General features: G+C 47.2%; 2 protein-coding genes across 2 annotated transcripts in view; one reads left to right on the plus strand and one right to left on the minus strand.

Moving 5' to 3' along the window:
• cc2d1a (coiled-coil and C2 domain containing 1A) overlaps window positions 1–7,415 on the minus strand; it is a 27,084-nt gene extending 19,669 nt beyond the window's left edge. Inside the window, exons 1-5 of the mRNA XM_080859967.1 lie at window positions 7,290–7,415; window positions 6,292–6,382; window positions 3,412–3,544; window positions 1,446–1,549; window positions 183–440 (exon numbers count right to left, since the gene is read on the minus strand). Of these exons, the coding sequence (XP_080716093.1) occupies window positions 183–440; window positions 1,446–1,549; window positions 3,412–3,544; window positions 6,292–6,348 (552 nt within the window). The 5' untranslated portion in view covers window positions 6,349–6,382; window positions 7,290–7,415. The remainder of the gene's footprint in view (window positions 1–182; window positions 441–1,445; window positions 1,550–3,411; window positions 3,545–6,291; window positions 6,383–7,289) is intronic.
• A 1,573-nt stretch (window positions 7,416–8,988) lies between these two features.
• LOC308367728 (uncharacterized protein) lies at window positions 8,989–11,181 on the plus strand (the record flags this gene model as incomplete). Its single annotated transcript, XM_080841719.1, has 5 exons — window positions 8,989–9,232; window positions 9,425–10,002; window positions 10,294–10,445; window positions 10,793–10,891; window positions 11,079–11,181. The coding sequence occupies 5 exons, from the start codon at window positions 8,989–8,991 to the stop codon at window positions 11,179–11,181; spliced, it is 1,176 nt and encodes a 391-aa protein (XP_080697845.1).
• Window positions 11,182–24,000: the final 12,819 nt, after the last annotated feature.

Consider the following 24,000-nt stretch of genomic DNA (forward strand, 5'->3'; position numbering starts at 1 on the left):
CTGAGTTAACTTTGTCACTAAACCAAGTACGAGGAATACCCCCCAGGTCCGATTGGCCAGAACCCAACCAGCCCCTCCCCTCCTCCCTACCTTGAGTCCTGATTGGTCAAACCCCTGTCCATCTCCCTCTCCATCAGGTCTGATTGGCCAGAACAACAAGCAGTCCCTCCCCTCCTTCCTACCTTGAGTCCGCGGTCGTATCGGCGGGCCTTGCTGGACTCCCCCGTGGCCTTGGCGTTGGCGATGGCCGCCTGGTACATGTGGATGCGCTCCAGCAGACGACCTTCAACCCCGTCCGCATAACTCGGCGAGGAGGCAGGCGGGGAGCGTGGTGAAGAGGCGGGGGTGGAGCGGGGGGCCGGAGCAGGGGGTGGGGGCCGGCGCTCTTCCTCCTCCACCACCACACCTTCATCATCCTCCAACACCTCATTCAGCTCTGCCTGTGGAGGAGGGGGAGAGGAGGAAGAGGAGTCACTTGAACTGTGACCTCTAGAGTCACGAGAGGCAGCCTGAACCCAAGACCTCTGAACAGAGAGGGGAATATGTTAAAACTTTTGAAAAAAGTCCAACTTTGCAGTTTCTCTCTTTCCACTCTTTATTTTCATAAAGTCAACAAAACAACAACGACGACAACAACAACAAAAACAACAAAAACTACAAAAACAGTCCCATCGCTGCAGTACAGTAAGCAGATGGTAGCAGGGAATTCAAAGCACGCACAGGGATCGGCCACACAACACACACACCCATACACACACACACACACAGGGCTCGACCGCATAACACACACACCCATACATACACACACACAGGGCTCGACCACACAACATACACACATGGGGATTGACCACACAACACACACACACACACACACACACACACACACACACACAGGGTTCGACCACACATCACACACAGGCGCCAGACTTCTGCCTCATACCAAGGACAATAGCATATTGCTTGCCTATATTGCTCAAGTGAAAACAAATTACGTTTGGTTTCAATTTCAAGCTCCTCTTATTGTCAGTCGATAAGCTAACTTTTGCTTTTTGGTCAGTCGATACGCTAACTTTAGCTGCCTTTAGCACTCAAAAGAGCACAAGTGATAGCAGACAGTGGCCAAATTCCAGACTCCACTCAGGTGTCCTTGAGATGGGAGTGAGTCTGCACTGAGGTGACCTTGAGATGAGAGTGAGTCTGCCCTGAGGTAGAGTGAGGAGACACTGAAAGACACTGAGACGGAATCTCTACCAGGAGGTCTGTATGTGTGTGTGTGTGTGTGTGTGTGTGTGTGTGTGTGTGTGTGTGTGTGTGTGTGTGTGTGTGTGTGTTAAAGACACTGAGACGGAATCTCTACCAGGAGGTCTGTGTGTGTGTGTGTGTGCGTATGTGTGTGTGTGTGCGTGTGTGTGTGTGTGTGTAAGACACTGAGACGGAATCTCTACCAGGAGGTCTGCGTCTCCTTCCAGATCACCGTCATCGTCCTCCTCGACCAGGTCCTTCATGCAGATGGCCGCCATGCGCTCGATGTCCTCCATCGGCAAGGGGGCTAGAGGTCACACAGAGGACAAGAGATAATTAAGGTGAGAGGTGCTCCAGAGGTCAAAAGGTGAGAGGTCAATTTCTGATTGAAAAGAGAAAGGTAAATTGCTGCCATGCTTCAGACTAACCACAGCCATTATGGAAACAACAAAGATTTCCCTGTTCAATTTTCCCTTTATATTTATCTTGTTGTTCCAGTTCCAGTCTAGCCTGGATTCCAGACCCAACTTAACCCCGCCCACCACCTTTGAGGTCTGGAAGTTGCGCCTGGCTCTGCTCCGTTGGGGAGAAATTATCAGATTTCAGAAACTGATCTAGCCAATCAAATTGTCAGGGCGGGCTCTATACGATGATGGACAGATGATCAACCGTAACGTAATCAACTACGTCACCAACGCTTGGGTTGAATTCTTCCTCTCCCCCTCTCCACCACAGGCGCAGCTATTTGCCGTTTCCAACAGTATCATGCACCTTGGATAATTCTTTGTTTATACAACAACACTGTTCATGCTATAAATCCGAGGCGTCAGTAGTTTGCTTAAGTCAGTATAGCGTAGTGTACACACACGCACGCACGCACGCACGCACGCACGCACGCACGCACGCACGCACGCACGCACACACGCACACACGCACACACGCACACACGCACACACGCACGCACACACGCACACACGCACACACGCACACACACACACACACACACACACACACACACACACTGTAGCATTAATGTGGGTCCACTGGCCAACACTGGGCCTTTCTAAGAAGTCATAGAACATTTTTATATTTTTTTAAGCAAACACAACACAAATGATGCCACACAAGTGAGTTTTTGAAGTCTATCATGACCCTACACTGAACCTGCAAGGTCAACACACACACACACCCTTTGTGTGAGTCTCTTTGTAAGAAGGGAATGCTGCTTGGCTTGTTATCTCCCAAGTTCATCTCACCTCTCACTCTCCTCTGTTCTAAGGCGATAGGCAGATTACCCATTCACTCAATCCTTTCTACCAATCAGAGCTAAGAAAGGAACTGGTAGCTGAGGTCACACAGAGGTCAAGAGAAAAGGTGAGAGGTCTTTTTCTGAATGAAAAGAGAAAGGTAAGTGGCTGCCATGCTTCAGACTGACCACAGCCGTTATGGAAACAACAAAGATGTCCCTGTTCAATTTTCCCTCTATATTTAACTTGTTGTTTCAGTTCCAGTCCCCTATTTTCTGTCTTCCCCTGTCAATCCATCTTTTCTTCCTCTCCCTCTCTCCACCACTATTCGCCGTTTTTAACAGCACCTTGGATAATTATTTGTTTATACATCGACACTGTTCATGCTACAAATCCAAGGCGTCAGTGGTTTGCTGAAGTCAGTAAAGCATAGTGTGTACACACACACACATGGCCAACACTGGGCCTTTCTAAGAAGTCATAGAACACTTTTATATTTTTTTTAAGCAAACACAGCACAAATTATGCTACACAAGTGAGTATCATGACCCTACACTGAACCTGCAAGGTCAACACACACACACCCTTTGTGTGAGTCCCTTTGTAAGAAGGGAATGCTGCTTGGCTTGTTATCTCCCAAGTTCATCTCACCTCTCACTCTCCTCTGTTCTAAGGCGATAGGCAGATTACCCATTCACTCAATCCTTTCTACCAATCAGAGCTAAGAAAGGAACTGGTAGCTGTGACAATAATTCAATCTACTCCACCAATCAGACTTAAGAAAAGAACTAGCACTAGCCAGAACTAGCTTGTCTTCTCCTTCAACTGCTGCTCTGAATACCTAGCCCCCCCCCCCCCCCCCCCCAAACCACCTCCACCTATCAGAGCCAAGGATTCTAGCCCAGCTCCTCCCACCTCTCACCTTTCCCTCCTGCCTTTTTAGCAGGAGACCGTGCCCCTCCTTCGCCCATCAGGGCCAGAAGCTCCGCCTCCAGGTCTTCCTCATTCCCCCCGTCCAGCCCTCCGTCAGGATCCAGGTCCAACAGCAGCCCCATCTGAGAGAGAGAGAGAGGGGGAGAGAGAGAGAGAGAGAGAGAACAGATTAGATATGACATCAAATCAAAACAAATGTCATTGAAGTCCAAACTGCTGGGTGTGATGTTGGAGTAATGGCACCTTAAATCTCTGTGTGCGCGTGTGTGTGTGTGTGTGTGTGTGTGTGTGTGTGTGTGTGTGTGTGAGAATAAGAGAGAGTGTGTGTTTGTGTCTGTGTCTCCTGCAAACACAGTCTGCATTCAAGCTCCTGTCCACGGATCTGGGCTTAACGCCACACAGGCGGACATGACCTCTAACCCCGCTGGAAAGCCTCTATTCAGGAGCATTCTGGGAGAGATCGCACTTTCAGGACCCAGAAGCGCTCACTGTGGGGGGGTACACGACTGTGCCTCCTGGAGCAGAGGAGCCCCCAAATCCCTGTCTTCTGGAACCTAACAAATAGAACCAGAACTAAATGGAACCAGAACTAAATGGAACTGGAACTAAATGGAACCTCAGCCAGGCTTGCGGCTGTCCCAGAATGCCGGTTGCTGAACAGTGCAGACGAGGTGTATGTAGGTCAGAAGCCCACACACATTCATTAAAAGTTGCCCAAAAGTTAAGAGAGGGCCTGGCGCCTCCAGCCAATCAGAGGGCAGTGACACAGAGTAGGCACTGTTTGTGTGCCAATCAGAAGGCAGAGAGACCGACCAGGCAGTGTATGTGTGCCAATCAGAGGACAGACCGACAGAGAAGGCAGTGATTCTGATTCTGCTCCAGAGAAGACGGGACCTCTGGGCCTGTTGCCCAGACGACCCATGACCCAGGAATGCGGACACCCCATTCAAAACCAACCACGCCGGCCCGGCCCAGATGAACCACCTGACAGAACCGATTAGGGAATACAGATGATTCCATCCCACGCGGTTCAGTTAAACGGTAAACCATCGCTGACAAACACCTCATTCAGAGGCTTCAGGAAGAGCTAACTAAGTGGGCCTGCTCCATACAAACACAAGACCATTATATTTGTTTGCACTATCAATACCAGCAGCACAGGAACACTTTCCTCCTGAACAACCGACAATCATTATATTGTGTATCATCGTATTCTGTATCATAGGGTCAGACCAATTACTGTATCAGTAAACACTCTGTGTTATTATGTTCTCCCTATGTATATATTTGTGATTTACGTACGTATGTCGGTGAGGTGTATAAGTGTATATGTGTATAAGCTACTGGATGACCTACATTTCCCTCGGGATTAATAAAGTATCCATCTATCAATCTATCATCAATCTGCTCTGCCATTGGGTCCTGTGTGTAGCGATACAGATGCTACAGTCCTGAATGCGAGCCCACAGGACACGCTCATGTCAAACATGCATCACACTGGTGCCCACAGGACCGCTCATGACAAACAAGCATCACACTGGACACCCTCATGACACACATACAGTACATCACTGGTGCCCACAGGACCGCTCATGACAAACAAGCATCACACTGGACACCCTCATGACACACATCACTGGTGCCCACAGGACACGCTCACGACAGACGTGCAGCACTGGAGCACACAGGACACGCTCATGGCAAACATGCAGCTCTGGCGGCAGCAGGACACGCTCATGATGTCAAACACACAGCCCTGGAGCCCACAGGACACGCTCATGACAGTCATGCAGGGCACTGGTGGCTGCAGATGCCAGGCATTAGCGCTGATGGCCCTGCAGTGAGGGGCAGCACGAGGCTCAGGCCTCAAGGTAATCTAATTCCCCTCAATGCAGGCAGACAGGCACAGATTACACACGCTCACAGAGAGAGAGAGAGAGAGAGAGAGAGAGAGAGAGAGAGAGAGAGAGAGAGAGAGAGAGACAAAGACAGGCAGACAGAGAGAGAGAGAGAGACAAAGACAGAGAGAGAGAGAGAGAGAGAGAGAGACAAAGACAGGCAGACAGAGAGAGAGAGAGAGACAAAGACAGAGAGAGAGAGAGAGAGAGAGAGAGAGAGAAAAAGACAGGCAGACAGAGCGAGAGAGAGAGTGTGAGACAAAGACACATTGAGAGAAAGACAGGCAGACAGAGAAAGAGATGGGGAGAGGGAGAGACATAGAGAGAGATTGAACACTAATCCTAATACACTGGATACACTGAGGAGAGTAAACAGTCCAGACTGGAATGGATTTGCAGCCTCTCTGGCCACAGCAGCTCATTCATAGGAGAGCAGGGGAACAGTTGGACAACTTAATTATAGGTTATAAAAATAAGAAACATAAAAAAAATTAAAAAAAGGAATTACTGTGGCATGCTAGAGCTCAATGTATGCAGTGCAGGGAGTCATTTTATATAGTCCTCGTTAGGAGACTTTGCTCTCTGAAGATAAACGGGTTTAGTAGACCATGAACAGGAGGAAGAATGCAGAGATGCAGAAGACAGTGACACGGCATAGTTTGGTGGTCGATATGTTCCAAATTATGGGAATTACAATGGCATCTTTATTAAGGCTACAGGCGGGCAGGCGTACATCCCCCCACCCAGACACACACACACACACACACACATATATTTCCTTCCACAAACGACAAGGAAGAAGTACTGAGTAGTAGTGTTGTAGTCATATTACATGCAAATTATATGCTATTTGCATGTCATATGGCTTATGATAAAAGACTTAGACTACAGACGAAGTGATCTACAAACTGGCTCATAATCCAGAAGTAAGGCGAGTGAGTTACTAGTAACCCATTATAGGGGTCACCTACCTGTTTGGCCCGGGCGGCTCCTTGACCCCGTTGAGGGGGGTTCCGACTGCGACTCATGGACTCGAAGTCGTTCGACGAAATGGGGTCAGAACTGGAGTGGAACAACCAAAACCAATCACGATTAATCTGTGCGGATGTCACTGTTGATAACAAAAAGCCCTGGCTAGGCAAACGACTGCGTCAACTGTCATGAGACTGAACGAAAGTTTCCAGTCGCCGAGCTGGTCAACAGCTAGCGAGTTAATTTTGACACCTCCACCTAGGTGTTTTCAGCTATACTTATTCCAAATACGCAGTTCTGGGCTGTTTAGCAAGCACAACAAAAACGCTGACTGGCTTTCCTACTGCAGCCGAACTGGACAGTGATGGATAGATTGTTGATTTAAATGTGTTCCCTGAAATCTGCAACGTAACTTCCTCATATTCATTTATCGTAGATATTTATCTAGGAAAAGAAGAACCAACCATAACCAAATGGTTTTCCAAATAATAATAAAAACCGTAACACCCATTAGCAAGCAACTCTGCCTCGCCTACCGTTTGTCAAACTAGACGTCCCGATTTGCTGGGCTACACACTACACTAATGTTACCTTTAGCTGCCCAGGGCAAGAGTCTGGCTGTCACGCTAACAAGGTAACTTACACAGTTGGTTAGCAATCTTAATAACTAGATACTACTCATGTTATTCTTGCTTAGATCCTTACATCATAGCAAAACTTGGCACACATGCACGCCAACAAATATACCTTGAAATAATATAATGCAGATAGCTAGGTCTGCACTTTGCTGGGGTAATAGGTTAGCTGCCTACCATGTTTGGCTAGCAGGTTGACATTAAACGTTAGCCATTTCCTATGCTAATTCATAGCTGTGTTAGCTTTCTAGCTTACCTTCCCAGCAATAAGAGTTAGCTAAGCTAGCTTCTAATAACTTAGCTAAAAGTTGCCAAATAACAGATTCTTCACATTCGTAAGACTACGATCCAGTCCCCGTTACCTGGTGGTTGATAAATTGAGAATATGTCAGGAAGTTAGCCAAACAAACATCGGCTGGTAAGCTTCTCCCTCTAGCAGGCTATGTAAAGTTGCGTGAAGCAAGTAAACAGAAGCAGCTGCTCTGCTGTCAGGCGGCGAAATGTGTGATAATACTTCCTGATTTTCAGGGCGTCCCCATTGGCAACCAGTTTCACGTACTTTACGGCATCTTGCATCACAGGCACGCCCATGGTCCCCTGCTAGGCAGATTGGTGGGTAAATATTTAGGTAAATAAGTGGATTTAAAATAATGACAATTAAATGTTGACTTTATGTCCTTTGAACAACAGTGTATCACTGTCCCATCTACACGTGCCACTTTATCGTCTACGGATATAATTGGGCCTCAGGTAATATTAAAAAGCTAACATTAGCCAGCGCCTAGCAAAGTGCTAGCAAGTTCTTTAGCTGTGTTTAAAGTGTTGTTAACTGTTCGAAACCTGAAAAGTAAAAGTGAATCCCTATGGATTTTTAATAGATTAAAAAAATGTATGTATTTCCCGGTTTCTCTTTGCTGATATGATCACACAACAAAAATGTTTTAGGTATGAGGATAGTTGTTATTTGTGAGTAGTGTCCTTTGAATAGGCTACAATCAGTTTATCATATATGGTGTATTTCATTGTCAATCGTCGTTTATGGTGTAGGTCTGTTTGATGACAATGACCAAAAGAAAGGGACAGACAACAGGTACGTAGGTGACGGCAACTCACTAAATGCACTGCTCAATAATAAAATGTAAAGTCTGAAGTCTGAAACATCAAGTATATATATCTCCTAGTGTCGCTCTACCCTAGAGGCTAAGGGTTTATATTTCATTGTTCCAGACATTAAGGCTCCCCAGAAAAGATCGCTGAGGTCCAGGAAGCGTGAGGCTGTGGAGGAAGATGACCCACTCACTGAGCAGAAAGAACAGATACCAGTGACGGAGACGAATACACAGGTAGTGTGAAACAGATGCAGTGAAAGAAATCTCTGAAGGAAACTGGTCAAGTAGTAGACCTAGGGCCTATATGGCGGCTCCTTGAGGTTTTGCACCTGTCATAAAACAAGGTTGTAAGACACAGCAGTGCTGAGATATAAATGGAATTATCATGAACATAAAAATAAAATATAATTTTTACTTGTTGTCTCTCTTAATATGCTTCTTTACAGCAATTAAAAACTAGCTGCGGATACTATTTTTTGTGAAGATTGCAATAACATTTTATGTAACATTCTTATAACAATAGCTATTTTTAGTATGCTTTACTTACATATATATTTCTATATTAATCTATCAAGCTGTTCATAACTGTATTATGTAGTAGAATATTTGCCTAGCACTGTTCCGTCTTCTCTGTTCACAGGATTCTGACATAAACTCCACTTCCCAAAATGCCTCAGTCTCAGAGCTCACTCTTCAGGAACACACAAGTTCCTCAGACAGCATAGGGAACATTGATTCATCTAAGCCTGAATTAAAAGAAACGGGAGATACTATTACCCAGTGTGTTGGGGTTGCACACCTAGTCTCTACCAAGGGGAGCCAGTCAACTCACTCCACCAACTCTGCTGAACCTACCTCTAGCCAAAGTAAGACCTCCCACCAGACCAGCTCTCTGTGTGACCCCGAGCCACCACTGGATGGGGAGGCCGTAATCAGAGGCCATGCTCCCACTATGGGTGAAGAGAAGGTGGGTGGAGAGGTGGTGTCAGAGTCCCGGCACCAACACTCACAGGAAGGGGAGGAGGCCACGGATGTGCCCGGGGAGGAGAGGCCTTGGCTGGGGTGCGAGGCGTCGTCACAGGGGACGGACGGGGAACACCCAACCAACGCTCCGGCGAGGAAGAAAGTGAGGAGGAGGATGGGGATGGGCAGGCTAGTGGAGAAGGAGAAGAAGAACCCTCTGGATGGACAGAACTGTGGGAGGAGGGGTCGTGGAGATGGAGGAGAGAAGGAGAGAGAGACTGATAGAGGAGAGAAGGAGAGAGAGACTGGTGGAGATGGAGGAGAGAAAGAGAGAGAGACTGATGGAGATGGAGGAGTGGAGGTGAACGACGGTCCCACAGTTGCGGAGAAAGAAGAAACTGTGCATCCGGGGGTTGTGCAATCAGACGCTCCTTTGGAGGAGAGCTCTAAGCAGATGGAGACGGAACAACCTGGAGGGCGTGGTGGCAAAACTACAGAACAGCCGGAAACAGTCGCCATAACAACATCTGATTGTTCTAGAGCTGTCCTCCATTCTGAAAAGGTAACAAGAGAAAAAGACCCAAACTACACAGATCCTAGCAAGGTAGCCAGTTGTGAAGAGCAGAGATATACTACTCCTCTACAGGAAATACAGTACCAAATGGAGTTGGAGGTGCAGCAGAAACACATGGGGGAGGACAGCAGTGGAGAAGTTAAACCCTCCAGAAGCTCGTCAGCCATCATAAAGTCAACAAACAAAAGTACAGGTGTGGGAGAGGCATCCCCAGGTAACCAGATACAAGACCCAGCTGTAACCGTAGCGACAGCTGCCAAGCACAGCATCCCAGACGGCCTACTCAAAGTGGAGGATGACCATAATGTTATTTCTGATGTACTGAAGTCAACCGAGGCCATCAGAACACCAGAATGTGATGAAATGAGCATTAAAACAAAGCCCAGTGAACCTACAGTGCCATCTAGTGGAAAGGAAGACAGTATACGTGTAAGTAAACCATAACCTAGGTTTCTTACGCCAGATGCCAAAGAATGATATGATATGATACATGATGGTTTGTCATATGTCATTGAAAGCACCTTCAAGAGAAATGAAAAGTAAAATAACTTTATTACTCAAGTATAATTTCAAAATAATTGTATAAAAAAAAAAACATGAAAGGTTCCAGCTAATCAACACATTGCTTCAGGACATGGAAGAGAAGGGTAACCTTTGGCCAGAGTTGCGGACTGTAGCTTTAAGATGGCATGAATAACTTGATATTGTTTTTTTTTTCAGTCTGTCCTGGAGGAGACCCCTGTGTCTGCCAAAGGTCATGACCCTGTGATGCCGACACACATCATTCCTGACCTGTCTCATGACCGCAATCCATTTGACCCTTTATCCGGCACTCTGGTGTCTGACTCACAGCTCAATGACATCACGCTGATGTGAGCAACAAGTGTGTGTGTGTGTGTGTGTGTGTGTGTGTGTGTGTGAGGGCGAGAGCATGCTAGCAATAAAAACACAATTATTTACCAAACCTTAAGTAGCCTATAGGTTAAGTTACTAGTAGTAAGACGTTATTGCAAATTACAAATGTTCAAAAGTTCAGACACTAAAAAGTGTTTATCATTTTTAGAAATTAGTAGTACTTTATGGTTAGTTGTAGATTGATTAATTATGTTTTTATGATTAGTAGTAGTATTTTATGATTAGTAGTAGTATGATTAATCAGTATGTTCTGGTGAGTAGTGTTCGTATCATAGCATTAGTGACTGTATTTTTGCCAACTCAGCATGGAGTTGGAGGACCAACATGGCTCAGAATCCTCTAGGGGCCACGAGGATGCCACCGAGCTGGTTTGTGGACTCATCAGCGAGCTGTCCTCACTCAAGTGAGTCAAGCAAACAAGCACACACACATTAAACAAAACCTGCTACATCATTATGTAACCTTCAGTATCGTCTTTTACACTTTGCCTAGTAATTTTGTGAGCAGACGTAGGCTGGCCTCTTTAACTTGATGTTTAAAGAGACAGTGAGTTTTTTTTTTTTTTACTCTCCTCATCTTTGTCTCTCCAGTCGCACCATCATGGCCGCTCACCGGGAGTTGGACAGTCTTCGCCGTGGCAACCGGAACGCCAGGACGCCTCAGCGTCGCCCCCTACGCCCCCCGCCGCCCTGACCCCCAGCCTCCCACCATGTCTCTGCCTGGCCAATGACGTTTCAGCCTCCTGCTGTGAGGGCCAATCAAAGCCTACCTTGCTGTCATGCTGAAGACCCCCCCCGTAACATAAATCATATTCATAACATAAACAATAGCAAGCGTAAGAACACTAGCGACGACCCAGACAACAGGTCATATGCATTCAGTCATTCATTTAGCCATTTTCCTTGTTCCCACTTGGTAGCCTACACCTCTCTCTCTCTCCCTTTCTCTCCCTTTGAGCATTTGGGTGGCGCCTACTTCAGTCTTCTCCTTTTACACTTTTTCATGTTTTAGGCTCTTTACACATATAATCTCTTCCATTGTTCCTCTTGTGAACCCCTGCCACCAACCCTTACCTGGACTGATGCACCTTGGGAAGTGGAGTTTACCTCATACTACTGATTTGCTGCAGGTGTTCTTCAGTTAACACACAGGAGTGGTGAAGTGGGCAGAGTCATGTTCATTTCAAGTCAATTTCAGTGATATTTAGTTAAGGTTCACTTTATAGTTGACTAAAGAGCAGTTTGAGTTACAGTTGCCATATTGTTTACACCCATTACAAAAATAAGTCAGATCGACTGATCTGTATACTATAAAACCAAGTAATCTATTAGTATAGACTCATAATCATCCACAGGATCCACTTGTCCCCAGCATGTTCAATGTTATGTGTTTATATTCTTCAACCCAGTTCTAAGAGGAATAAACCACACTGTTCTTTTTTGAGTAATATTATTCTTGTTTGTACAAGCTTGAGACATGCATAATTTCTTCTAAGACAAATGTCAAAATCCTTTAAGGTCAACACAACACAACATAACCTAGACACTCTGCGTAGGTCTAAAAGTACCTACATCTCCGTTTGAACAGTCATCTCTCCTCATTTGGTGAGATTAAAAAAAAAAACAAGTGCAATCATAAGCACCACATAATAAGTGTTAAAACAATTAAATAAAATCGTTAAAAATCTTGCAGTCAGTACACCTGGATGTTCATAGTTGGTGGGCATTATTCTTTACACGGATTCAGATGGCTGATGCTTGATATTCATACTCAAAATATAAATTCAAAACAGATCATGCGGTTGGTCATGGTGATATCTTGATGACTATATACGGAGGGCGTTGGTTATTTTGCAGTTGAACACTTTGGTTTGACACTAAATACACAACAGGTTTGAGCGCACCCGTTGTAGGCATACCTACAGGTGGACTACAGGCTTGTCATAAGGACACAAACATCTAAACTACTCGAAGGAAAAAGACAAAATCACTGATAAATCACACGCAAACGTGGTCACACACACAAATAAATAAAACACACTAAGTGCAGCATGCAAAATAAATAAAACGGATGAACACACAAACCTGTTCCATTTACCAAACCGAGGTAAGTTCGACCTTTTTTTTTTCTTTCTTAAACTTGTTCTAACAAGTTCTCTCTCTGTACATATTGGACACAGCTTACGAACACAAGAACAACTATATCGCCTAATACAATTCTGCAACTGTTAATCTAAATAAAAAAATACAAACATAACAAATAAAAGAACGGTGTCAAAGCATACCCTAAGCGCCCCTTCTGTGGTTGAGACACGACACAAGTTCTCGTATGATTTGGGCACTGGCAGGTTGGGTATGTCCTGGGCGTTGGCATGGCTACTTGGTATAGACAGAGCTGTAGCTGCTCTCCACCAAGGGGCAGAACCGTTTAGTGTGTGCCAGGGCACCTGTGGCACCGCACGTCGGGCACACATAGCAGCGCAGGAACGGACACACCACGTCGCCGGACGGGTCCTTCAGCCAGTGAGAGGTGTAGATGGCATCCGACTCTCCGTTGTGCTTGCAGAAGCTGCAAAACATGCCTGGCGGGGAGGCCTTTCGCCGGTCTGACGTCTCGAAGTGCGGCGGCTCCTTGGATCTGGGTGTCGCGGAGGCCTTGGTGAGGCGTGGCGGGGATTCATCGGCACTTTTCGGAGAGGAGCCCTTGCGCGCGATCACGGACGCGGAACTACAGCCTCTGATCACAGCATCTCTACTAGGTGCTTGGCTAGATCGATAGTGCACCGGCAACGGCGTTGAGGGCTTAACTTCCTCCGTTGCTCTCGGGGAGAGCTTGCCAACAGTCACATTGTTTCGTGGGGGTTTAAGGGCACTTTTCGGAGAGGAGACCTTGCGCGCGATCACCGAGGCGGACCTACAGCCTCTGATCACTGCATCTCTAGGTGCTTGGCTAGGTCGATAGTGCACCAGCACTGGCGTACAGTCCTTAACTTCCTCCGTTGTTTTCGGTGGTGGCTCGCCAGCAGTCACCTGGTCTGGCGGAGAGTCTCCACAACAGATAGCTCGCACAGCTTCGGCCAAACCCATGTAGTCCCGCCAAGGCTGAAACTCTGACTTCTCGGGATCCATCCGTCCGTTATGGCACTTATCGCTGTAAAAACTGAAACACACCATGTTCTTGGTTCAGTCGTCAGGCTGTCTACACAACAAGTGGACACAAAAAGACTATAGAGACAGGAAGGGGGTGGGGGACCAAAGCACCCACGTTCTAAACGCGTGGCTAAAAGATGACAGATCAGCCCACTTCGATTGTAGGGGGGGCTGTGCTCTAAATATGAAAAGCTGTAGTGCTACTAACGCCATGACCTCCCTCTCTGTAGAATGGGGGAGCTCAGGAGAGTTGTAGCGTAAATCAGTGCCTCGTGACAATGTAGCTTATTTTGGTGTTAATATGCGTGGAGTTCTTTAACAACAATCTATGTGGAATAACCACAGTTTGTTTTTAGAGAAAACTCTGGACATTTAAACTTGTTTTCCTTGTTAAAACAAACCCGTCCCGGTCAATAATCACTATATTCAGTGATTGGGTGGTTGCGTCAGAGCTCTTCGTCACAATGTGGAAATGCCTCGTGTGTGATTAATTAATCTCAATCAGAGACCTCGCGACCAGAGGATGTCCCCTTTTTTCATGGCTGCTAGATTTGTCGCTTTTTATTATCCACACTGCTATAATATACCTCAAGCTGGCTCAAAAACAGTAGGATAAAGACGAACAGGTTTTTTTTTAACCAGCCAAAATATATATATATTTATATAGGCTATATCCAATGCACAAATGTTACAAAAACGCTCATTCAATATTTTAGCTTTATTTTTCAGTTTTTTCGTTTTGTTTTGATGACAGCTGTTCTGATTAACAATTTGGAGCTTTGAAGCTATAAAAAAATAAATCATAAACATTTCTTGGAAGTAACTTGATGTACATCAAAAAGTTCAACAATTTCATCGTGTTTTCACACACTATTAATCATTTTCTATACGATTTAGTCTTGGGATAAAAAATGCCCATGTCTTGCCCCTGGCCTTCTCACGTGTCAATCAGTGCGGAAAATAGTTATAGGCCCTGGAACTGCCTTTATGACTCAAGACTAAGATTGTGAAGTTATACTGAAACTGACCATGTTCATTTACTTGTATCAGTTTTACAAGTGGTTTGAAGCCTAGAGGATGTTGGAGGAAAATAACACAATGCTTTAAGGAGAGAGGGGACGCCAGACAGTTTATCTCGCCCTGAACAGGTTGACTGTCCACTTCACGTCATCCACAGGGCAAAACCAACCCAACTAACAATAGTCTAGTCCGAGCAGCAGGACAATTTGGTGTGTTTGAGTTTATTTTAAATTTTTAAGTAAATATTTTACATCTGTTTCATGTAGCTATGATGACACCAAAAACACTTTGTCCTCTGTTCTGCCGTGAATTAAAACTTAATATCACATTAATTAATAATGTATGCATAAATCACTGAATAATGGACTCATGGGATTTGGAAAGAAAACAAAACATTTATTGGCACAAACACTTTAAAACGTTCGACAGCACTCTTACCAAAACAAATTATTCAACAACTTTATCCATAATATGATAAAAAAAAAAGAATGGCATCAAAATGAATTAATCAAGGAATCAAAAAATAAAAGCCTGAGCATAATGAGCGTAAGTGCATTTTGGCGTCGTGTCTGTAGTGCATTTTGGCTGTGGTGTTGTCATGGAAAAATGTATGTTGCTAGCATGTGTTGGGAGACTGATGAGGTGTGTGTCGTCCGAAGGAGTAGGCGTGGAGCGCGGTGAGGTGTGTGTTGTCAGAAGGAGTATTCGTGGTCACGTCGGCGTGGAGCGCGTGAGGTGTGTGTTGTCGGAAGGAGTAATCGTGGTCACGTCGGCGTGGAGCGCGGTGAGGTGTGTGTTGTCGGAAGGAGTAATCGTGGTCACGTCGGCGTGGAGCGCGTGAGGTGTGTGTTGTCGGAAGGAGTAATCGTGGTCACGTCGGCGTGGAGCGCGGTGAGGTGTGTGTTGTCAGAAGGAGTAATCGTGGTCACGTCGGCGTGGAGCGCGGTGAGGTGTGTGTTGTCGGAAGGAGTAATCGTGGTCACGTCGCCGTGGAGCGCGTGAGGTGTGTGTTGTCGGAAGGAGTAGTCGTGGTCACGTCGGCGTGGAGCGCGGTGAGGTGTGTGTTGTCAGAAGTAGTAGTCGTGGTCACGTCGGCGTGGAGCGCGGTGAGGTGTGTGTTGTCAGAAGGAGTAGTCGTGGTCACGTCGGCGTGGAGCGCGGGGAGGTTTGTGTTGTCAGAAGTAGTAGTCGTCGTCACGTCGGCGTGGAGCGTGGTGAGGTGTGTGTTGTCAGAAGGAGTAGTCGTGATCACGTCGGCGTGGAGCGCGGTGAGGTGTGTGTCGTCAGAAGGAGTAGTCATGGTCACGTCTGCGTGGAGCACGGTGTGCTCTCTCTGTTCCCCCTCCTCTCCAGCACTCAGTGGGCGAGGGAGTACCCACAGACCTGAGAGAGAGAGAGAGAGAGAGAGAGAGAGAGAGAGAGAGAGAGAGAGAGAGAGAGAGAGAGAGAGAGAGAGAGAGAGAGATCAGATTAGATATGACATCAACTCAAATATCATTGAAGTCGAAACTGCTGGGTGTGATGGAGAAGTAATAGCCCCATAAATCTCTATCTGACGGCACAGTGGCGTTCATAGGATTATAGGATAGGTAGTAGGTTGGTCAGGTGTGTTTCTGACTGAGCTCCAGGTGGTGGGTGAGTTGGTCAGGTGTGTTTCTGACTGCACAGGTTAGGTGGTCAGGTGTGTTTCTGACTGCACAGGTTAGGTGGTCAGGTGTGTCTCTGACTGCACAGGTGATGGTGAGGTGGTCAGGTGTGTCTCTGATGGCACGGGTGATGGTGAGGTGGTCAGGGGTGTTTCTGACTGCACGGGTGATGGTGAGGTGGTCAGGTGTGTTTCTGACTGCACAGGTTAGGTGGTCAGGTGTGTCTCTGACTGCACGGGTGATGGTGAGTTGGTCAGGTGTGTTTCTGACGGCACAGGTGAGGTGGTCAGGGGTGTTTCTGACTGCACAGGTGATGGGTGAGGTGGTCAGGGGTGTTTCTGACTGCACAGGTGATGGGTGAGGTGGTCAGGTGTGTTTCTGACTGCACAGGTGATGGGTGAGGTGGTCAGGTGTGTCTCTGACTGCACGGGTGATGGTGAGTTGGTCAGGTGTGTTTCTGACTGCACAGGTTAGGTGGTCAGGTGTGTCTCTGACTGCACAGGTGATGGTGAGGTGGTCAGGTGTGTCTCTGACGGCACAGGTGATGGGTGAGGTGGTCAGGTGTGTTTCTGACTGCACAGGTGATGGTGAGGTGGTCAGGTGTGTTTCTGACTGCACAGGTGAGGTAAGGTGGTCAGGTGTGTTTCTGACTGCACAGGTGATGGTGAGGTGGTCAGGGGTGTTTCTGACTGCACAGGTGATGGGTGAGGTGGTCAGGTGTGTCTCTGACTGCACAGGTGAGGTGGTCAGGTGTGTTTCTGACTACACAGGTAGGTGGTCAGGTGTGTCTCTGACAGCACAGGTGATGGGTGAGGTGGTCAGGTGTGTTTCTGACTGCACAGGTGATGGTGAGGTGGTCAGGTGTGTTTCTGACTGCACAGGTGATGGTGAGGTGGTCAGGGGTGTTTCTGACTGCATGGTGTCGTTCACCTAGAATAGGGAAGCCGAAGGGCAGAGTAGAGCTCTGGGGTGCTGGGGGTCGTGACCTCTTGGTGATCCGGTGACCTAGGGCTCTGGTCTGAGCCGGTAGAGGAAGGTGTGGCCAGGCAGAGCGAGTCCAGGGAGTTGAGCATGGCATCATCAGGATGAGAGATCTCTGAAAAACACACACACACACACACACACACACACACACACACACAATCATCCGGAAGACACACACACGAACACACATACACACACAAACCCACACACACGCACGCACGATCATTCGGAAGACACACACATAAACACACACACGCACACACACACACGCACGATCATCCCGAAGAGAGATCTCTATACGATGAAAATCCAATGTTGGCATGCTAGTAGTGTGAATCATCATAATGTAAATATGGAAAGTAAAGGGTGTGATGGGATTGATATATACTCACCAATGATCAGGCATACTGGTGGTATATATGGTTTAATGGTTTAATGCTAGGGTGGTGTAGTTGTGTGGTGATGTATTGATAGGGTGGAGTACTGGTGGGGTGGTTGAGTGGTGTACTGGTGTGGTGGTGCAGTGGGGTGGTGTAGTGGTGTACTGGTGGGGTGGTGTACTGGTGTGGACTCACTGATGGCAGGGCTGACTTTTCTGTTAGGGTGGGAGAGTTTGACTGGGGGAGAGTTGAACAGGTACTGCTGCCTCACCAGACAGGCCTTCTGCTGCTCAAACTGACACCTCTGATCCACACACACACACACACACCACACACACACACACACACACACACAGTTATGGGACACAAACAAACAAACAAACAAATACAAATTATGTGACAACATAAGGTTTTGCACATCAACACATTGTATCGACATGCTTTCTTTCCGCACACAAACATCCACACACAAACAAAACAAAGCACACAGAGAGAGTTAAATGGCACTGAAACAGAACCGTTCATGGAAGGTGGCTACATGCTTCCCCCATCTCTCTGTGTGTTTGATACTCATTCTTCTAGTGACACAAAAGGACATGTGTAGTGGCTAGGAACGCCCATCATGGCACTTCCTGACCTCGTGGCCCAATCGGATGGCAGCCTCAGTGAAGGCGTGCCGCTCCCTCTCGAAGCTCCGCCTCTGCCGGTCAAGCTCCGCCTGCTTTTCCTGAAGCCGCTCCCACTCTTCCAGGTAGTAGGAGTCGGTGAGGGAGGCGGGGAGAGCCGGAGTCACACTGTCCTGAAGACGAGGAGAAGGAAGAGGAAGAGGAGGAAGATGAGGATGAAGAGGAGTGAGTGAGGGGGGCGGGGAGAGTCGGAGTCACACTGTCGAGGAGTGGAGGACGAGGAGGAGGGAGATGTGTGACCTGCAGTAGTAGCTGCTGTGTTTGTGTGTGTGTGTGTGTGTGATGTGCAGTAGTGTGTGTGTGTGTGACCTGCAGTAGTGTGTGTGTGTGTGTGTGTGACCTGCAGTAGTGTGTGTGTGTGTGTGTGTGTGTGTGTGTGACCTGCAGTAGTGTGTGTGTGTGTGTGTGTGTGACCTGCAGTAGTGTGTGTGTGTGTGTGTGTGTGTGTGTGACCTGCAGTAGTGTGTGTGTGTGTGACCTGCAGTAGTGTGTGTGTGTGTGTGTGTGTGTGTGTGACCTGCAGTAGTGTGTGTGAGTGTGTGACCTGCAGTAGCTGCTGCTGCAGTCTGATCAGCTGTTGGCTCTCGCCCAGCTCCTTCTCCAGCTGCACGATTATCTTCTCCTGATCTGTGCCCCCTGTGCTGCTACCTGCGCACACACACACACACACACACACACACACACACACACACAGTTAACAAAAATGTAAGTAACTCACCCTTAGGTCACCATCAAGTCTTCATGTCCCAGGCAGACTTCACCCATCCAGCACCTCTGCTATCCACCACACACTCTTACGCACACACACCCCTAAACAAACGCTCACACACACACACGCACGCACACACGCACACACTCTGCTCTCCACCAATGGTCAGAGTGCAGCAGATCGTAAATACGCCAAGAGCTGTGACCTGACCTTTCAAATCAGGTCATAAATAAAAGGAGGCAGAGAGGTCCTCATTGACCTTTGACCTGGGGTGTTCTGACCCCATCTTGAACTTAGGAGGTGGGTAAATAAGTCTATCAGAACCGAACAGAACTCCCCATCATAGCCTCTTAATGACCTCTTACTGTTCTAACATGCCAGGAAATCTGCCATATACACCATACTAAGGGCAATGGGAACCTTTAGGCCTAGGGCAGTTTATTGAGGGCAACAGGAACTTCTCAGAGAGGCCTAGGGCAGTTTATTCTGAACTCCTTGAAGTGTTTCAGGTAGGCGTTTGAGGGGCTGGCAAACATGGCTGTAGTTTTCCCTCATAGTAACATTAACGTGGCAGCATTTGAGTAGTCAACAGCAGCACGTACAGTAAAGGGCACATTTGGATGGCCACACACACACACACACACACACACACACACACACACCACTCTCTCCCTCACCTTGTGCATGCATCTCTTTCAGTATGTTCTGCACCCTGACCCACTCTTTGACCACGCCTCCAGTCACATGATCGCCCAGCACCACCTCAGATTGGACGAGCCTCTGGCTGTCCGGCTCCTCCTGCTGTTCACTCAGGATGACACGGAGGGTCTGGAGCCCGAGACAAGGAGGAAGAGATGAAGAAAGACAGAGCGCAGAGAGAGAGAGAGAGAAAGAAAGAAAGAGAGAGAGAGACAAGGAGGAAGAGATGAAGAAAGACAGAGAGGGAGAGCGAGAGAGAGAGAAAGAAAGAAAGAGAGAGAGAGACAAGGAGGAAGAGATGAAGAAAGACAGGGCAGGGGGGGAGAGAGAGACAAGGAGGAAGAGATGAAGAAAGACAGGGCAGGGGGGGAGAGAGAGACAAGGAGGAAGAGATGAAGAAAGACAGAACGCAGAGAGAGAGAGAGAGACAAGGAGGAAGAGATGAAGAAAGACAGAGCGCAGAGAGAGAGAGAGAGACAGGGAGGAAGAGATGAAGAATGACAGAGCGCAGAGAGAGAGAGAGAGAGAGAGAGACAGGGAGGAAGAGATGAAGAATGACAGGGCAGGGGGGGGAAGAGAGAGAGAGATTGGTTGAACACTCAAGTACTTTATTGTCATTGTCACAAAAACAATGAGACAGTCGAGGCAGAATCAAACAGCTAAAAACTTTAGAAAAAAAAGTTGCTGTGCACATTAACTTTATATTAATTAAAATGATGATGAAGTCTAGATAACCATAACACTTCTTCCTACATAACACTCATAACATTCCGACAGTCCACATGAGAGCCCCTTTAGACCTGTTTGATAACAGAATGTGAGGCTGTATGGCCTCTCTGAATGCATAGGGTAACTGTTGAGAGACAGAGACCGTCGCTACTTCTTCCATGTCTGTTCTGAGCGTGTGCAGTAGGGTTGTGATGGCGCTACCTGTTCCATGTCTGTTCTGAGCGTGTGCAGTAGGGTTGTGATGATGGCGCTACCTGTTCCATGTCTGTTCTGAGCGTGTGCAGTAGGGTTGTGATGATGGCGCTACCTGTTCCATGTCTGTTCTGAGCGTGTGCAGTAGGGTTGTGATGATGGCGCTACCTGTTCCATGTCTGTTCTGAGCGTGTGCAGTAGGGTTGTGATGATGGCGCTACCTGTTCCATGTCTGTTCTGAGCGTGTGCAGAAGGGTTGTCATGGTGCTACCTGTTCCATGTCTGTTCTGAGCGTGTGCAGTAGGGTTGTGATGATGGCGCTACCTGTTCCATGTCTGTTCTGAGCGTGTGCAGTAGGGTTGTGATGATGGCGCTACCTGTTCCATGTCTGTTCTGAGCGTGTGCAGTAGGGTTGTGATGATGGCGCTACCTGTTCCATGTCTGTTCTGAGCGTGTGCAGTAGGGTTGTCATGGTGCTACCTGTTCCATGTCTGTTCTGAGCGTGTGCAGTAGGGTTGTGATGATGGCGCTACCTGTTCCATGTCTGTTCTGAGCGTGTGCAGTAGGGTTGTGATGATGGCGCTACCTGTTCCATGTCTGTTCTGAGCGTGTGCAGTAGGGTTGTGATGATGGCGCTACCTGTTCCATGTCTGTTCTGAGCGTGTGCAGTAGGGTTGTGATGATGGCGCTACCTGTTCCATGTCTGTTCTGAGCGTGTGCAGTAGGGTTGTGATGATGGCGCTACCTGTTCCATGTCTGTTCTGAGCGTGTGCAGTAGGGTTGTGATGATGGCGCTACCTGTTCCATGTCTGTTCTGAGCGTGTGCAGTAGGGTTGTGATGATGGCGCTACCTGTTCCATGTCTGTTCTGAGCGTGTGCAGTAGGGTTGTGATGATGGCGCTACCTGTTCCATGTCTGTTCTGAGCGTGTGCAGTAGGGTTGTGATGATGGCGCTACCTGTTCCATGTCTGTTCTGAGCGTGTGCAGTAGGGTTGTGATGATGGCGCTACCTGTTCCATGTCTGTTCTGAGCGTGTGCAGTAGGGTTATGATGATGGCGCTACCTGTTCCATGTCTGTTCTGAGCGTGTGCAGTAGGGTTGTGATGATGGCGCTACCTGTTCCATGTCTGTTCTGAGCGTGTGCAGTAGGGTTGTGATGATGGCGCTACCTGTTCCATGTCTGTTCTGAGCGTGTGCAGTAGGGTTGTGATGGCGTGGCGAAGCTTCATGGCTTCCCTAAGCTCCGCCTCCCTTCGCTCCAGGATCAAACGCAGAGCCTCCTCCTCTCTCCTGAAGACACACACACACACACACACACACACAAATGAATACACTAAACAAGAACTAACACAGATAGCCATGCCCACCATGTTTATGCCATTCTAACGTTTCTAGGCTTCCAGGACTTCAGGCTCTGTGGAAGATTCTCTGTGCTTCTATCTATCACTTATAATGTACGGTAACACTTCCAGAGCCAAAGGTGAAAGGTCATACCCCCCTTCAGAACGAGTGGAAGATTCTCTGGGCTTCTATCTAACACTTATAATGTACGGTTACCCTCCCAGAGCCAAAGGTGAAAGGTCAAACCTCCGTTCAGAGTGAGTGGAAGATTCTCTGGGCTTCTATCTAACCCTTCTAACACTTCTAACGTACGGTCACTCTCCCAGAGCTAAAGGTGAAAGGTCATACCTCCCTTCGGAGCGAGCCCTAGGGGCTTGGTCTTTCTTGGCCAGAGACTTGGGCAGGGTGTTCAACATCTCCATGGCTACAAGTGGAAGAGAGAGAGAGAGAGAGAGAGATCAGAGTAAAGTGAATGGCATCCTTACCTGCCAGCGTCAAAGAGTATGTGTGTGTGTGTGTGTGTGGATACATATGTGTGTGTGTGTGTGTGTGTGTGTAGATATATATATATATATATATATATATATATATATATATATATATATATATATATATGTGTGTGTGCTTGTTACCAGGTCCCTTATCCTTGTGATATTCTGTGTGTAGATACATATGTGTGTGTTTGTGTGTGTGTGTGTGTGTGTGTGTGTGTAGATATATATGTGTGCTTGTTACCGGGTCCCTTATCCTTGTGTTTGTCTGTGAGGAGTCTCTCCTTCAGTCTGTTGTTTTGCAGCTCTCTCCGCCTCAGCTCTGACACCTGCTGGCCACATCGAGACTGCAGACGCCCACACTGACAGAGAGAGGAGAGAAAACCACAGCATGAGAGGACGCACGCGCACGCGCATGCGCACACGCACACGCACACGCACACGCGTTTGTAAAGGATAATAAAATGAATCATGAACATGGGCCCAGTTTGTTTACTTTTGTATATATCTATCAGTCTCGCACACACACAAAAAACCTCATTTTCACTTGATTGGTGTAACCAATGCTGCTGTTTGATTGGTGTAACCAATGCTGCTGTTTGATTGGTGTAACCTATTCCTCTGTCAGCGACACACCTTTTCCCTCTCCCTCTTCAGAGCATCTTGTAGCCGGGCAACGTGCTGGTCCCTTTCAACAAGCTGCTCCTGTAGCACAAATGAAACAAATCACACACACACACACAACTGAGGTCTGTGACCGACCTCAACTGACAAACTCACTGATGCACTCACTCAAGAGGGGGACGCTCAGAGTCACACACTCACGGACAGACTTTAAGGAACAGTCTCTGATTAAGTCACACATAGAAGATATGTGTCTCTGTCAACATACAGTACCACTTTCTCTGTAACACACTCACACACACACACACACACACACACACAGGGAGATCTGTGAAAAATCTCCAACACACACACACACACCATACCCTGAGAGTGGTGGTGCTCAAACACACACACACACACTTACCATGAGAGTGGTGGTGCTCAAACACACACACGTACACTGAGAGTGGTTGTGCTCAAACACACACACACACACACACACACACACACACACACACACACACACACACACACGTACCCTGAGCGTGGTGGTGCGGTCTCTGCGGTCCTCTCTCTGACAGGACATGAGTGTACTCTGGGACTGGGACGCCTCATTAAGTGGGGGGCTGGACTGGGTGCACACACTCAGCAGTACTGTTATATATAATATAGATATTATTATTACACTCAGAAGCACTGTTATTCATTTATTTATTATTTATATTTATTCATGTATTTATTATTATACTCAGAAGCCCTGTTATTCATTTATTTATTATTTATATTTATTTATGTATTTATTATTAGACTCATCAGCACTGTTATGTATTCATTATTTGTATTAATTTATTATTACATGAGAGTCAAAGTAATGAACACA

The sequence above is a fragment of the Sprattus sprattus genome (assembly GCF_963457725.1).
Source record: "Sprattus sprattus genome assembly, chromosome: 1".
Classification (NCBI taxonomy): Eukaryota; Metazoa; Chordata; class Actinopteri; order Clupeiformes; family Clupeidae; genus Sprattus; species Sprattus sprattus.